Below are 14,182 nucleotides of genomic sequence, written 5' to 3' on the forward strand. Positions count from 1 at the left end.
ATGCTCTTAGGCATGCCTATCTATGTGGTGACCATGTAGGTGTGGGGGTCAACCAAATGTTCAGAGCAGTTAAACTTTAGTGTAGATAAGTATCACTGAGGAGGTTTGTTTAAAATGCAGATTCCGGGAACCTATCACCAGAGATTCACTTGAGTAAGTCTGGTGATGCGACAGAAACGATCATTTGATGAAACAGATGATTTGTGAACTACACTTTGAAGGATACTGCAAGAATCCAGTTTTCCTGATAGGACAAAAGGTGCCACCTGGAAGAAATGCTTGTTACTGGTTAGTTCCTTAAAGGCATGATAAAGAGGCTTTCTCAGTCCCAGAAGTACTAGGGAGTAGCCAGGGCTGCAATCGTAGGTATGCCACTTACATTAATGTGTCCCCTGCTTGAGATATCTTTAGGAAATTGGTAGCAGCGTCTTCTCTGAAGGTGATTCTGGAAACTGGCATCCTTTCCCTAGAGCTGCTTTTTTTGGCAAGAGGCTATATATATAGTATAGTAAAAGACTGGAGCCAGGCTGCCTAGGATTGAATCCTGATTCCACCACTTTCTAACTGTGTGAAACTGAGCAAATTAACTCCCCTGTGCCTGAACTTCTCCACCTGTAAGAAGACAGTGATAACATGTACTTCATTGGATTGGATTGGCACTCAGGATAGTGCCTAGTATCAATGAATGTTAGCAATTATTAAGATGATTATCAGGTGTGGGCCATCTTAAAATGAAACCGAAGTAGATAATGAAACAAAGAGACTAAAAGTATTAATCTATGGAGGAACCAGGAAAACAGTTTTGACTAGATCAAAGGTAATATTAGGATTTAGGAAAATCTACATTCCAAGAGCATGTACATAACAGTTTGCATTCTCAACATAATAAGGATCATATGTGAAAAACCCATAGCTGACATCATAGTCAATGGTGGTGAGAAACATAAACCTTTTCTTCTAAGATCAAAATAAGACAAGGATGCCCATCTTTACAACTTTCATTTAGCATAGTACTGGAAATCATAGCCAGAGCCATTAGGCAAAAAGAAATAAAAAGCATCCAAGTTGAAAGGGAAGAAGTAAAATGACCTGTTTGCAGGTAACATGATCTTGTATTAGAAAACCCTAAAGATGCCACAAGCACACAACACTATTAGAAGCAATGATTAACTGTTAGAAGCAATGATTCAGCAAAATTGCAGATACAAAAACACTCTAAAGTCAGTTGTGTTTCTATAACAATGAATAATCTGAAAAGGAAATTAAGAAAACAATTCCATTTACAATAGTATCAAAAGGAGTAAATGTTTAATCAAGGAGGTGAAAGACCTGCATGCTAAAAATACAAAACATTTTGGAAATTAAGGAAGACACAAATAAATGGAAAGACATCCCATGTTCATAGACTGGAAGACGTAATATTGTTAACATGTCAGTATTACCCAAAGCAATCTGCAGACTTAACAGCAATCCCTATAAAATCTCACTAGTTTTTTTTTACAGAAATAGGAAAGTCCATCCTTAAATTCATATGGAATCTCAAGGGACCCTGAGTAGCCAAAACAATCTTGCCAAAGAACAAAGTTGGATGTCTCTTGGCTGATTTCAAACTTTCTGCAAAATCACAGTAATCAAAGCAATGTGGTGGCATAAACACATTATAGACCAATGGAATAAAAATACAGAGCCCAGCACCATACCCTTGCATATGTCATCAAATGATTTTTGACAAAGATGCCAAGACCTTTTTTGGGGGAAGGGAAGAACAGCCTTTTCAATGAATGGTGTTGGGAAAACTAGATATCCACATGCAAAAGACTGAAGTTGGACCCTTACCTTACACTATGTAAAAAAATTAAAATGGATCAAAGATCTAAATGCAAGAGCCAAAACTATAAAACTCTTAGCTTGATGATACTGGATTTGGCAGTGATTTCTTGGATATGACACCAAAAGCACAGGCAACAAAAGAAGAAAAGAGAAAACTGGACTACATAAAAATTAAAACTTGTGCATAAAAGACAACAGTGAGAAGACAATCTATGAAATGGGACAAAATACTTACAAGTTATATCTGATAAAGGGTTAATATCCAGACTATATAAAGAACTCCTACAAATCAACAAAAGCAACCTGATTTAAAAAATGGGCAAAGGAATTGAATAGATGCTCCAAAAATATACAAATGGCCAACAACCACATGAAAAGATATGCGACATCACTAATCATTAGGGAAATCCAAATCAAATCACAGTAAGATACCACCTCATACCCACTAGGATGGCTACTATCAAAACCAAACCAACCAAAAGTATTGGTGAGGATGTGGAAAACTAACCATTTTGCACTGCTGGCAGGAATGTAAATGGTACAGCCATTATGGAAAACTATACCAATTCCTCAAAAAATTTAAAATGGGATTACTATATGATTCAGTAATTCTGCCTCTCCATACATACCCAAAATAATTGAACAGGACCCTGGAGAGAGATTTGTACACCCTGTTCCAAGCAGCCTTAGTCACAGTAGCCAAAAGTGGGGAGCAACCCAGGTGTCCACGGATGGGCGAATAAAGACAATGTGGAATGCACATACAATGGAACATTACTCGACCTGAGACAGGAGTTAATGGTACTGAGACTGAGGTTTGCAAGAGGAAGAGTTCTGGAGATTGGCTGCACAACAATGTGAATACACTGAAATGAACACTGCTGATCTGCACACTTAAAAATGGCCGAGATAGTAAATTTTATGTTATGTTTCTTACCACAAGTAAAATATTTAAAAATATAATTTGCATTTATTTCATATGCATATTGGCTTCTCTCTCCCCAAATTTGAAAAAAATGGCAAAACTGGCACAAATTCAATCAGATCTGAGATCAGGAAACTTTTTCACCTAAAGATCAGTAGGCACAAAAGGGTAATTTGAGGGTCATATTCATATAGGAAAAGATTTTAGTTAGTTCGGGGATATGTGGTTTTATGGAGGATAAAGGACCAGAAATATGTAAAAGTCTTAATTCATTTGACTTGAAGTGATAAACGGAAAATAAATTTGCATTCAAAACTTAAACCAGTTTTTTGAAAATACTTTAATCCCCTATTAAGGCTAAGGTTTAAGGACATGAAAAGGAGTGGAAGGGGGAAGAAGAAGGAGGAAGCCTAAGATGGAAGTGGGAGAGATGAACAGGCAGAAAGAGAGAGAAGTTAAGCCGGAATAGAAGGGAAAGTGAGAGACCCTGGAGAGGAGGACCCTGTAGATTTATGGAAACTACTCAGGTCTTGTCTGCTGTTCACTCCAGCCCTGGGCTGGACGTTCTTACTTCCCTCTAAGGTGTCGGTGAGCAGCTCTGGTCCTCACCCTTCTGCGACTGCACTGAGGCAGACGCCCAGGGAAGCAGATGGGAGAAATGAAGACTTACGATGCAGGAAGTGGCCACACAGTACCACTCTAAGCACTGGGTCCAGTTCGAGGTTTCCTGCCCGAGTAAAGTAATGAAGGAGTTCTAGTTCTCCCTGGCGCATTACACACCTCTGTAATACACTCGTGTACAAACGTGTCCTCCCCTCGGGGAGAAAAGCAGGAAAGAATTCATCCAGGCACTTTTAGGATGGCTGCCACAGGCATTAGCATGCTTCAATTCGGGCTGTACGGAAGCCCCGAGAACTTGCCTTGTGCCTTTGAAATGATTAGCAATGTCTCAGGGACCCCTCCAGATGACTCCAGACTGGAGTGAATCTGAGGCCTCCCGTCCCCCTCAGACCACCCTTCTCACTGCCACCTTCCTGCTGCCAGCGAGCCCAGGGCAGCCTACACGTCAAGCCCTTCCCAGGGCGCTCCGCAGACTTCTTCACTTACAATAGACCTTTTTAGTTACTAATCCTCAGAAGTTAAAAGTTCTACAAAACTGCAGATCAAGGAAAAATAAAGAAGTCATCTGGTTAGGAGGGCAGGACACTGCAGAGGCAGGGCGACCGTTGCAAGTTTCACGGGCGGGCATGGAGCTTGGGTCGTCCCAGGCCTCGCCCTCGCCCGGGCCTTACCCACGCCTGCGTTGTTGAACATGCCAGGCAGCACCAGCATGATGTGGTTGGGCCAGCACTTGCGGTACAGCGGCATCTCATACTCTTTGACCACCAGCAGGTGCAGGTGGCTGATGCCCTCCATGGCGTGAAAAAGGTTTAGGAGTCCATGCTCATGGCGACCACTGGAAGGAGTGAAAATAGGGCTCTTGACCACATTCAAGTTCTGTTGAAAGAAAAAGAAAACAAAACAAAACCAGAGACCAAAAAGGGAAATTAAAACCCTTGGATTTAAGAAGCTTAGAGAACCTGATGTAGTACCTGAGGCCTGTCAGCCCTTGTGTCCAGACACTGTCACCCACCTTGTCTGAAACCAGGGGCAGCCGCATGCTCTCCAAGTGTTTGCCCTGCTTGCTGAAGACAAAGTGACTCTCCTTGGATTTGGGGATGATGAAATAGAGCTGCACCTCTTCTCCCAGCATAGAGGAAGAGAACGTGAATGCATGAAGGGTGGAGTCAGACGTCTACATTTGCAGAGAAGAAAGGGAGGGAATGAGTGGAAGCTCAGTTTGCAAACTTCCAGGCCACTTGTTAAGGCTGTTACCAAAAGCAAACTAACCTGAGCTTACACATGCACCCAGACCTGGCTGTGTGTGCAACATACGGAGGGTGGGAAAGGCAAACGCTTCATCTTCTAGAAGCTGCCGCTGACATGAGCCCTGACATCTTGCCCCTACTCAGTCTCTCTGTGGGTGGAGAGGTCCCTGTGCTTTGGCACCGTCTTTGCGGTCCTCATGGTCTCAGAACCATGACTGCTCATTCTTATGCAGAGGTTAAATGTACCTAGCGGACGCCCTGCAAGGTAAATATTCCCAAAGGTGCCCAGTTCTGTTCCGTGGGTCAGGTCAAATGAATATAATAAGTACAATGTCAGGACTGACCTCATTAAAAGGCCTCTGCGGCCCCATCTTTTCTGGCTATAGTGGAAGCTGAAGAGGTTTGGAGAGTCATTTAGCCTACAAGTTTGGCTTCCAGGAGAGACGATTTGACTCATTGAAGCCAAATTTAAATGGCTGGAAGGTTCTCATGCTCTCTCAGTAACCCGTCTCAGAGAATACTAATTCATAAAGACCTTTACATGATTTACAATTCAGATAATATTTGGCTTAATAAAAAGAGCATTGATTTTTAGCAACAACTAGAATCCAGGTAGGTTTCCTAAGAGTTCTAACCCAAATATTACATTTCGTACTGTTTCCCCGGAAATGAGACCTAGCCGGGCAATAAGCTCTAATGCATGTTTTGGAGCACAAATTAATATAAGTTTGTTCTCCAAAAGACACATTAGAGCTGACTGCCCGGCTAGGTCTCATTTTCGGGGAAACAGTAGAAAAACAATATTGTAATCTTCCCTTAAATTCTAGTTCATTCTGCTTCACAAGTGTGGGAATATTCTACGTAGTGAGTGCTGTAAGCACACACAAACTATGTAAATAGGGGGTTTTTAATAAAATTCCTAAAAACCTATGATTGATAGATCAGGGGACTTGAATCTTCTATATTCTGTAAAGCGCTGTGAGGTGATTTCAAACGAGCCCACAATAACACCAAGTAAGCAAGTGGGATCTAAAAGGTAACTTGTATTAGAAAGGCAGTTTTGCAGTATATCCCTTCTAGTTCCCTGTGGGAAAAAGGTGAGGGCCTGGTCCTCAAGAGCAGAAGCCAGTTTGGGGAAAGTCTAAGAGCTTATCCTGGAGAAAGGAATAGCTGTTGTAGGTGCTCAGGGCCAAATAATAAAAATCAAGAAGCTAAAGTGGTGGGAAAGCAATATAATATGGAAGTTACTCCTCACACAGGCACTGGCTACTACTACTCTCGGTTGCTACCTCTCCATTTTTCGTGCTGAAAAGATCCTCTGGCTGAAAAAAAGCCAAATACTGTGGGGCTGCTGGTTCACCTTCTGTCTTCCTACCTTTCTGTTCTCTCTAAATAAGAGAGCAAACTGACTCTGGAAGCCTAGATGTCAAAACTACTACGTGACAGTAAGAATCTCACTGGGTTGGTGCAAATCAACAGCCGTGTTCGCAGTTCAAAGGGCACACCCTATGGATTTGTTAGATAATAGTGCCATTTTCATCAACAACCCGAAGGGGGGGAAAGACTCTTTCACTAAATATAACATAATATCCAGTTTTTCAGAGTCTCAGCTATTCTCTGACACACGTAGCCATTTTGATGAAGTGGCTTAAGACACTAAAACGCAGTTTCTTTCCCCCTCTTCCCCTCCCCAGCCCACAATCCTAATAAGCCCAAAGTAATTTTAATCCATCGCTTCTCGCATTTGCTCACGAGTGGCTCCATCTCCTAAGTAAGCTATCCTCTGGGGCCTAACCATGGGAGCCTCCAGTCCTCATCCCTTACGTACAAAATCATGTGGGTAGCAGAGGCACGGGAGACAGGGCTCACCTGGGAGGCAGAGGTGAAGTCCATGTACTGGTGGCACTGCTCGCAGTGATGGAAGGTGTTGTAGGCCGCATACTTGGTCAGCATCATGGACATGGTTGTCCGTTTCCTGGGCTCCTCAGCTTTGGATTCCTTCCTTGCTTCTGTGTACAAAGGGGCCAAAAACCGTCCTATGGTATGCACGACGCCCTCAGGTTTGGGAGCAAGTCCCCGATTCCCTGAAAGGGCTTCTCCACGGATTCTATAATTTATGCCCTGAGAGGCATGCATAAAAATTAAGAGGTGACACGTGTGTGTGGAGAAGGGAAAAGCAGAGAATGACTTGAGCTGCTGTCAAAGTTCAAACTGCCACCGGCCTCCTGCCCTAAAGATTTAGGTTCGCCCTGACCAGAGGAAACAAAGCTGACTCCACTTGCACTGACCTTGTTTGACCCCTGCCAGCTTCTCCGTATACACCAGGCTCATGAGACTGTACTTGGGATCGTGCACACTGATGTCAAAGGGTATTTTACTGAAGCTCTCGATGTCAGGCCAGGGCTCGCCGTCCGACTGGCTCACTTCGCTGCTTTCACTGTGATCTAGGACAAGAAGAAAGTGTACACAGCAGGCAGAGACCAGCTTCCCAAGTGTCAGGGACAAGAGGTTTTATGAAACATAAAGCGCAGGTGAGGAGACAAAGGCATTTCTGGAAAATGAGCTCCCAGGTCCCAGGGTGGAGGAAACCAGAAGTGTCCTTTCAGACGCATGCTGGGAGGGATGCTTGCCCTGGCTGGCCCCCAGCGCTACCCCTACACACCTAGTCCACAAACTCCCACAGCTATGAGATCAACTAGTCTCCCGCCGAGCTCCCCAAATTGCCTTAAAAGCTTGTTTAATTTTGTGTGATCTAACTTCTGTCTTAGAGTTTTAGTTGTGGGGTTTTCAGACACCGACAGCCTGAGATTTTAAGGATGCACTGATCAAGATTCCCAATGTCTGCTGCATGTTAGCCTCACGGAGGAGCTTATGAAAATCCCCATGCTTGGGCTACACCCCCATCTCCTTTATTCCCAGGCACCTGTTGGGTGTTTAAAGCTCCTTAGTGCAGTTCCCATATGCGGTCAAGGCTGAGAACCAGTAGCCCTGGGTTTGAATTCAGGTTCTGCCCCTTACTACTCACACCTGCAGGCACCGTCCTTAACTCTCAGGTCCCGATTGTTGTAAGAATTCCAGGTGGTGTGTTTAAAGTGCTCAGACAGTGGCAGGCCCATGATGGTATGCAACAGATGTCACTTGTTCTTATTAACCAAAAAGTTTATAAGATCAAAAAGCTTGACAACTTTCAAAGGAGAAAGGAAGAAACTTTCAAAAGAAAGCCTAAAGACTAGAAGTATACCTCTTATTATTTTAACATACTGCTATTTATTTTTATATCCCTGAACTAAAGTTTGCATTTTATTTAAAAGCTAAAGCTTATTCTAGTTTTTTTTAAATGGTGTCATTGTGCGTCTCCAGAGGACCATCACATTCATCACACTAAAATGGAGAAGGAATGAAGCCAAACTAACAGCACTTCTTAGTACCAAGGCCAGGCTCTCCTGTCATTGGCTGTGTACTCTTCACAGCTCACGGCACAGAATAAGGCCCAAGAGCACTGTTGCGGGATCTGACTAGAAAATTAAAGGCATTGCTCTCTGTGGTGCCAAGGGGACTTGTGGAAAGTTGTCGGGGTGAACGGTCCCTCACTCCTTGTTTGTTTGGCTTTGCCTTTCCCTCTTAGTTCCACCCATCCAGGTGGCCACGGGTGTTTTGACACCAATCATGAGCTCAGGTTCCCTCTGTGGTGGGCCTGGTGCAGCTCAGCTGGGGACACAAACAAGGAGTTGTGGCTGGGAAGATGGGAGGGGCGGGGGGAGAGAGAGGGAGGGGTATATGAATTGGTAAGGAATGGAAAAAAGGAACAAAGTGATAACCAATGATTAAATATGGCTGATTTTACCTAGTCTTGCTCTGGACTGAATTAGTCCCTTGGGCTTGTCACAGAACTGGTCAACTACTGAGGAAAGGCAAGTGAGGTGAGATCTCTAAGGCTAAGTGGATAGAAGATGCCAAGGCCTTTCCCTTTTTCTGGACTCATCTTTGAGGGGCTTGAGAAGAACTTCTGCCTGGTTACCACTACTGCCAGTCCCCCGTGCCTCGCCAGCAGACAACTGCTCTGAGGTGTGAGGCCATAGTTTTGAGGCCACACCGTTCTTATCCATGGAGCTAATGCTGGCTGATCCCTGCTCTTGTCCCCACTAGGCCTGCTGGGCAGGCTGCAGAGTAGAACTGTCCCACAGGTGACAGCTGGGGGCACAGGGCGAGGAGGGCTGCAGAAGAGTTGATGAAAACCAGACCCCGCAGCCCTGACGGGCACTCGCCCCTTCATCTCACTGCAAATGTGAAGGGTTTGTTTATGACCCAGGTTCTGCTCTGCACACACAAGTTCTCATTTCACGCGAGTAATCCACACGCCGTCATGCCGACGGAGCCTGAGCTTACCATAGAAGACATACCGACACTAGCAGAGGCCTGGGATCCGGAATATAAAACATGCCTCAGACGCTTAAGCAGTAGAACACCACAGTCACATTTTAAACATGAATAATTTAACCATCTAAACAGAGCCCCGTAAAATGCCTCTTTGCCAGCGTCTCACTGCAAACTGGGGGGTCAGGGGGGCCCAAAGAAGGGGAAGGCTCCACTCCTGACCTCAGGAAGTTAGCGCAGGGCCATGGTTTACTTACACTCATTTGCCACACGTTACCTTGAACCTCGCAGAAACCCTGCATGTTAGGTGTTACAGAAATCCCAGAAGGCAAAGAAGACCCGGTGTGGGGACAGCCAGGAGTGCAGTTTCCAGGCTCTCGGCCTCACATAAAGGTGCTGGCTCAGGTAGTAAATGGCCATCAGCTGTGGCTAGTTGGCCGTCAGCTGTAACCAGGGAGCCACTGGCCACTCATATAACTGCCGTGGCTACGCTAGCAGCAAGTGGGGGCGAGCAAGGAGATGGTAGCTGGACTTTCAAGAGCAGATTGCAGTTAGCACGGCGGATTGGGATTGCGGATTGCAGAGAAGTGGACGGCGGGTTGACAATCGTGCGGCTCCTGCTTCCTGTGTCTCCATCCCAGCTGCCAGTAAGACTATAGTGGTGTGACTCCCCTGCCTGTGGCTCCGTGGGTGTTCCTTTTTGGCCTCACCATGTCCTGCGTTCTTATGTGGGGGGCAGGAGCTGAGACCCTGCAGGCCGCCCCGTGTGACACTTGGATTTGGTGTTAATGTGTCGCCTCTTGCCCCAGCCCCGCCCAGGTTCAGAACTCACCCGTGTTGATCTCCCCCTCGTCATACACGTCCACCTCCAGTAGCCTGATGAGCATGCGGAAGAGGATCCTAAGGAACTGCAAATAGGAGCCAGTCTTTCCCACCTGGTGGAAGCATGTTTGATTGGGGAGGGAGGAGAGAAAAGAGATTTCACACCTGGGCCCTTCCCCATCTCCTCCTGCTCTGAGAGGCTGGAGTGTGGTCCTCACTGCTCTGGGTCACAGCCACCCCACCGCACCCCGGGAGCGTCCTTGGCTGCTTCCCTTCTTGGGGACCCCAGCCTGGGACGGGGCCTTGCCCCTGCCCTACCTGGGGCGGGCCAGTCAGCAGCAGCCGCCGGGGATGGCAGGCCCAGGCGCCAGAGCTGGGGTCCGGCTGGTTGCTGTAGTCGGCGTGGTGCTGCCGAGCGGAGGTCCACTGCCTGTAGTAAAGGGACTGCTCCTCGCTGCTCATGTCCTTGTGCAGCAGCGGCCGCAGGGAGCTCACCCAGGCCACGTCGGCGTGGGGCAGCAGGGACGATGAGGACGGCAGCTTACCTCCCCGCTGGGAGCCCAGGAGGCTGTAGGCCGCCTTGGAGAGAATCACTATTGGGGGCAGGGCGGCGTGCAGGCCCCTGCAACCTTGGCCAGGCCCGCCAGGCCACGGGAGGGCCCGGGGTCCTGAGGAGGAGGAGGAGGAGGAGGAGGATGCCAGCGAAGGCTTAGAGGTGGTGCTGCTGGCCATCGGGGGGCCCAAGGAGTCACACTCCTGCTTCAGAGTCTCCCCAGTTCCCACTGTGCCTGTGGAGACCCCTTCATCCAGCCCCACGCTGTTGGCTGAGCTCTGGAAGCTGGGGGTCAGGGGCTGCTTCTGGGACTTGTCTGCTGCGCTGGAAGAGCTCACCCCATTCTCCATGATGGAGCCTGGAAGAGGACAGACAGAGCCCACTCTGTACCTACCCTGTGACGCATGCTTATGTGAGTGCCCCGGGCTCCTGGCACTTTTGGGAAGGAGGGAAAGGCCAGGAAACCAGCTGGAACGTGGCTCTGTGTACCAGCTACAGGAACTCTGCTGGAAACCTTCCCTTTGCCCTCCCTCTCCATGCATCGCCCCACTCCCCTGCCCTGATTCTGGCTGGGATTGGCCAATGGACATACTAGCAGGAAACAGGGAATTTACTCCCTGGCTCCTGCCCAGTCACCAGAGTGGGCTGTCTTCGGCACATGTCAGGCCAGCTTCTCTGGGTCCCAATGACTGCTCCCTCCCCTGGTTTTTTCAGGCCCAGGGGTGGTCAGGGCACCCTGGGGTTAACTACACCACCTCTCTATAAATAGTCCCATGATAAAACTGTCCTCCATTACCGTGTTTCCCCCAAAATAAGCCCTAGTCAGACAATCAGCTCTAATGCATCTTTTGGAGCAAAAATTAATATAAGGTTGGTCTTATTTTACTATAAGACTGAGTCTATAATATAATATAATGCAATTAATATAATTAATATAATTAATATAATATAACATACCAGGTCTTATTTTACTGTAAGACCCGGTCTTATATTAATGTTTGCTCCAAAAGACGCATTAGAGCTGATTGTCCAGCTAGGTCTGAGTTTTGGGGAAACACGGTACCTCATTCCAGAATCCTGTCCACTATAAGCTCCACATTCAAGTCCTGTTCAAGTGGCACTCGCCACCTCTGGGGTCTGAGGGCTTTACACTCCTGGCTGTGGCTAAGCTGCCCAGGCTGTAGCCTCTTCTGTGGACACCCAAACCAGTGTGGGGAATGTCTCCACGCGGAGGGCGGAAGGCATAACCTCCTCCCAGTGAGGTGTTGCTCTCGCCCAGAGACCCCTGCACATTTGGTCAATTTGCTGCAAACGTGTTTTCCCCCAGTAGAAAAGCCTCTCTTTGGTTTGAGGACACCCTAAAAGCTCATTTTATTCAGGGCTGAAAGCCCTCTCTCGGCTCAGAGTGTTGCTTCCCAGGCATGTAGGTCAAATCCCAGCCTCGGGCTACTGTAGAGTAGACGGATAGTAACGAGGTTACTGAAACCGAGTCACTCCCGTTGCTCATCTGACTTGTGTGTTGTGCGTCTTGTATGAGAGCTTGCCTTTCCCCTCATGGCCCTGACCAGCAGCGTCCACATGCCTGCGCACTTTGGGCAGGGAGCCTCCTGAGGACCCTCCGAGTCAACCCAAGGCTGGGGGGGATGTGTGCTCAGGTGTCCTCGAAGGGAGGGAACCTCTCACCAGCGCAAGGCAAACCATTACCTTTGTGTGAGTTAATCAGAGCAAGGCCAAGCATATGTGAGCCTTGTGAGGCAGTTCTCGCAGTCAGGGGTCGGCCTAAAGAGCCACAGGAAGCAAGATGAATTCCCCACCCTCGCCTCTCCCTCACCAACACTGGTATCCCAAAGCTCCAAGAAGTGACATTCCCCCTCCCGTCTGGTACGCTTTCCTATCCTCTGAACCTCTCACCTTTATTTTGAACTGGTCTCAGAGAGAAAACTGGGGAAGCTTTAGAGGAGGAGAGGCAGAGGGAGGTACAGCTCTGACCCCTGGCTGAGGGGGACCAGCTGGGCCTCACGCCCTTGTAGGCTGAGGGTCACCATGAAAAGGCAGAAAAAACCCAGATAATGGCCTCTTCAGTTCCCACAGGGAAACATCTAACAGCAGCTGAGAGAATGAACAGAAAGACTAGTGCTGCTCTGACATGAACTGGTGTGTGTGTTTGAATGTTTGTGTCATAGAGACAGAGGACAGAGATGTGGGAAGAAGGAACGGTAATGGTGGTTACCTCCCATTGTGGGATTTTCGTTTCTGAGCTCTATACTTTGTTACATTCTCCAAGTTTTCTGTATTAAGCTTTATTACTTTCTTAGTCGGAAAACAATGAAATAGTGCTGCATTTGCTGTAATACAATTTATCAGAAGAAAGTTCACATGAAGCACTGTCAGGCTGTATAGTCTCGCTGCAAGAGGGGGCCTGGCAGCCTGCATGGTGGTCCTCAGTCAACCAGCAGCCCCAGCGTAGCCTTCAGGATACAAACACTTGCCATTAAGTCCTTAGAAAATTTTCTTTCCTCCCTCCCTCCCTCCCTCCCTCCTTCCCTCCCTCCCTCCTTCCTTCCTTCCCTGCTTCCTTCCTTCTTTCCTTCCTTCCTTCCTTCCTTCCTTCCTTCCTTCCTTCCTTCCTTCCTTCCTTCCTTCCTTCCTTCCTTCCTTCCTTCCTTCCTTCCTTTGTTCCATACAAACACTTTGTGCCAGGTACTAAGCCAGTTAACACAAACTTATGGCTTCAGGATTTGGAAGGAAAAGAGGGCCTCTGTACAAATATCAGGTGCATAATATTCATGAGATGATTAGGAAGGGAAAGACGAGGGGAAATGGTACAGGCTAAGGCTAATAAAATGTATTGACTATATTTGTCCTATTACCAAACTCTTCATTAAATGTTTATTCAGAGTAGTATTTTGTGGCTGTTCAACAGTCATGTTCAATAGTCACCTCTCCCGGGGAACTGAGGTCCGGACAGGCTGCCTGAGTCACTGACGGCTCCTCTGAAAGCTCGAGAGGCTCACTAGAAGCCCATGCCTTCCACATGCCTACCCACCTCCTCACTCCTGTCTCTCATCCCTTGAAAGAGAAGAAAGTACTGACCCGAGGTTCCAGTGACGGCGCTGCTGTTGCTCTGGGGCCTCTCCAGGTCGATCAGCAGCTCATCGGAGTCGTTCTCACTCACAGTGGTTCTCTCCTGCTCCTTCCCACTCAGGTCCAGGGCAACAGTGGACCCCCGGATGACCTCTTTTGAGACATAGCAGCATGCCAGACCCACCTCCTGCTCCAAGGCCGTGCGAGTTAAATAGCTTGAATCAATTAACCGGAGGTCACAGTACTTCAAAGACCTGCACAAAAGCAGAGATGTTTCTGGTGAGCCCTCTGGCCCGCACACGGTGGCGGTGTATGGCTGCATAGCTGGGGGTATCACCACAATTAGCATCGTGGGTTTCCATGCCATGTGATCCTTCATTTAAACCTCAGCTCTGTCACCTCCTAGCTGTGATGACCTCCCACTAGTTACTTCACTTTTTTCAAGTATAAAATAAAATAACAGTGCCTGGCTCACACGGTTATTGTAAGGAATGAAGGGGATGACACACGTAAGGCGTCTGCAGCAATGCCTGACACACAGTAAGCATTCGATTAATGTCTTCCAATCTGCAGGTCCTTGAGGGGGTTGGGAACAGCAGCTAAAGATACTTCATCCAAACAAAAAAAGAAAAAAGAAAAAAATCCTGGTTTCAGGCTGATGCTTTTCCTCTCTGCCTCTCTGGCTGCCCTGCTTTAATGTATAAACACTTCACAGTGTGGCTATCT

The 14,182-nt window shown here is 47.4% G+C and overlaps 1 protein-coding gene across 4 annotated transcripts in view; it reads right to left on the reverse strand.

Annotated features, from left to right (window-relative positions):
* The window catches only part of GREB1L (GREB1 like retinoic acid receptor coactivator), a 252,007-nt gene that overhangs the window by 9,680 nt on the left and 228,145 nt on the right, over positions 1-14,182 (reverse strand). For all 4 annotated transcript variants that reach the window (XM_081078878.1, XM_081078875.1, XM_081078876.1 and 1 more), the window contains 7 exons: positions 13,466-13,710; positions 10,138-10,730; positions 9,830-9,932; positions 6,912-7,067; positions 6,493-6,632; positions 4,389-4,550; positions 4,048-4,252 (listed from right to left, as the gene is read on the reverse strand). In XM_081078878.1, the coding sequence (XP_080935004.1) occupies positions 4,048-4,252; positions 4,389-4,550; positions 6,493-6,632; positions 6,912-7,067; positions 9,830-9,932; positions 10,138-10,730; positions 13,466-13,710 (1,604 nt within the window). The remainder of the gene's footprint in view (positions 1-4,047; positions 4,253-4,388; positions 4,551-6,492; positions 6,633-6,911; positions 7,068-9,829; positions 9,933-10,137; positions 10,731-13,465; positions 13,711-14,182) is intronic.

The sequence above is a fragment of the Rhinolophus hipposideros genome (assembly GCF_964194185.1).
Source record: "Rhinolophus hipposideros genome assembly, chromosome: 17".
Lineage (NCBI taxonomy): Eukaryota > Metazoa > Chordata > Mammalia > Chiroptera > Rhinolophidae > Rhinolophus > Rhinolophus hipposideros.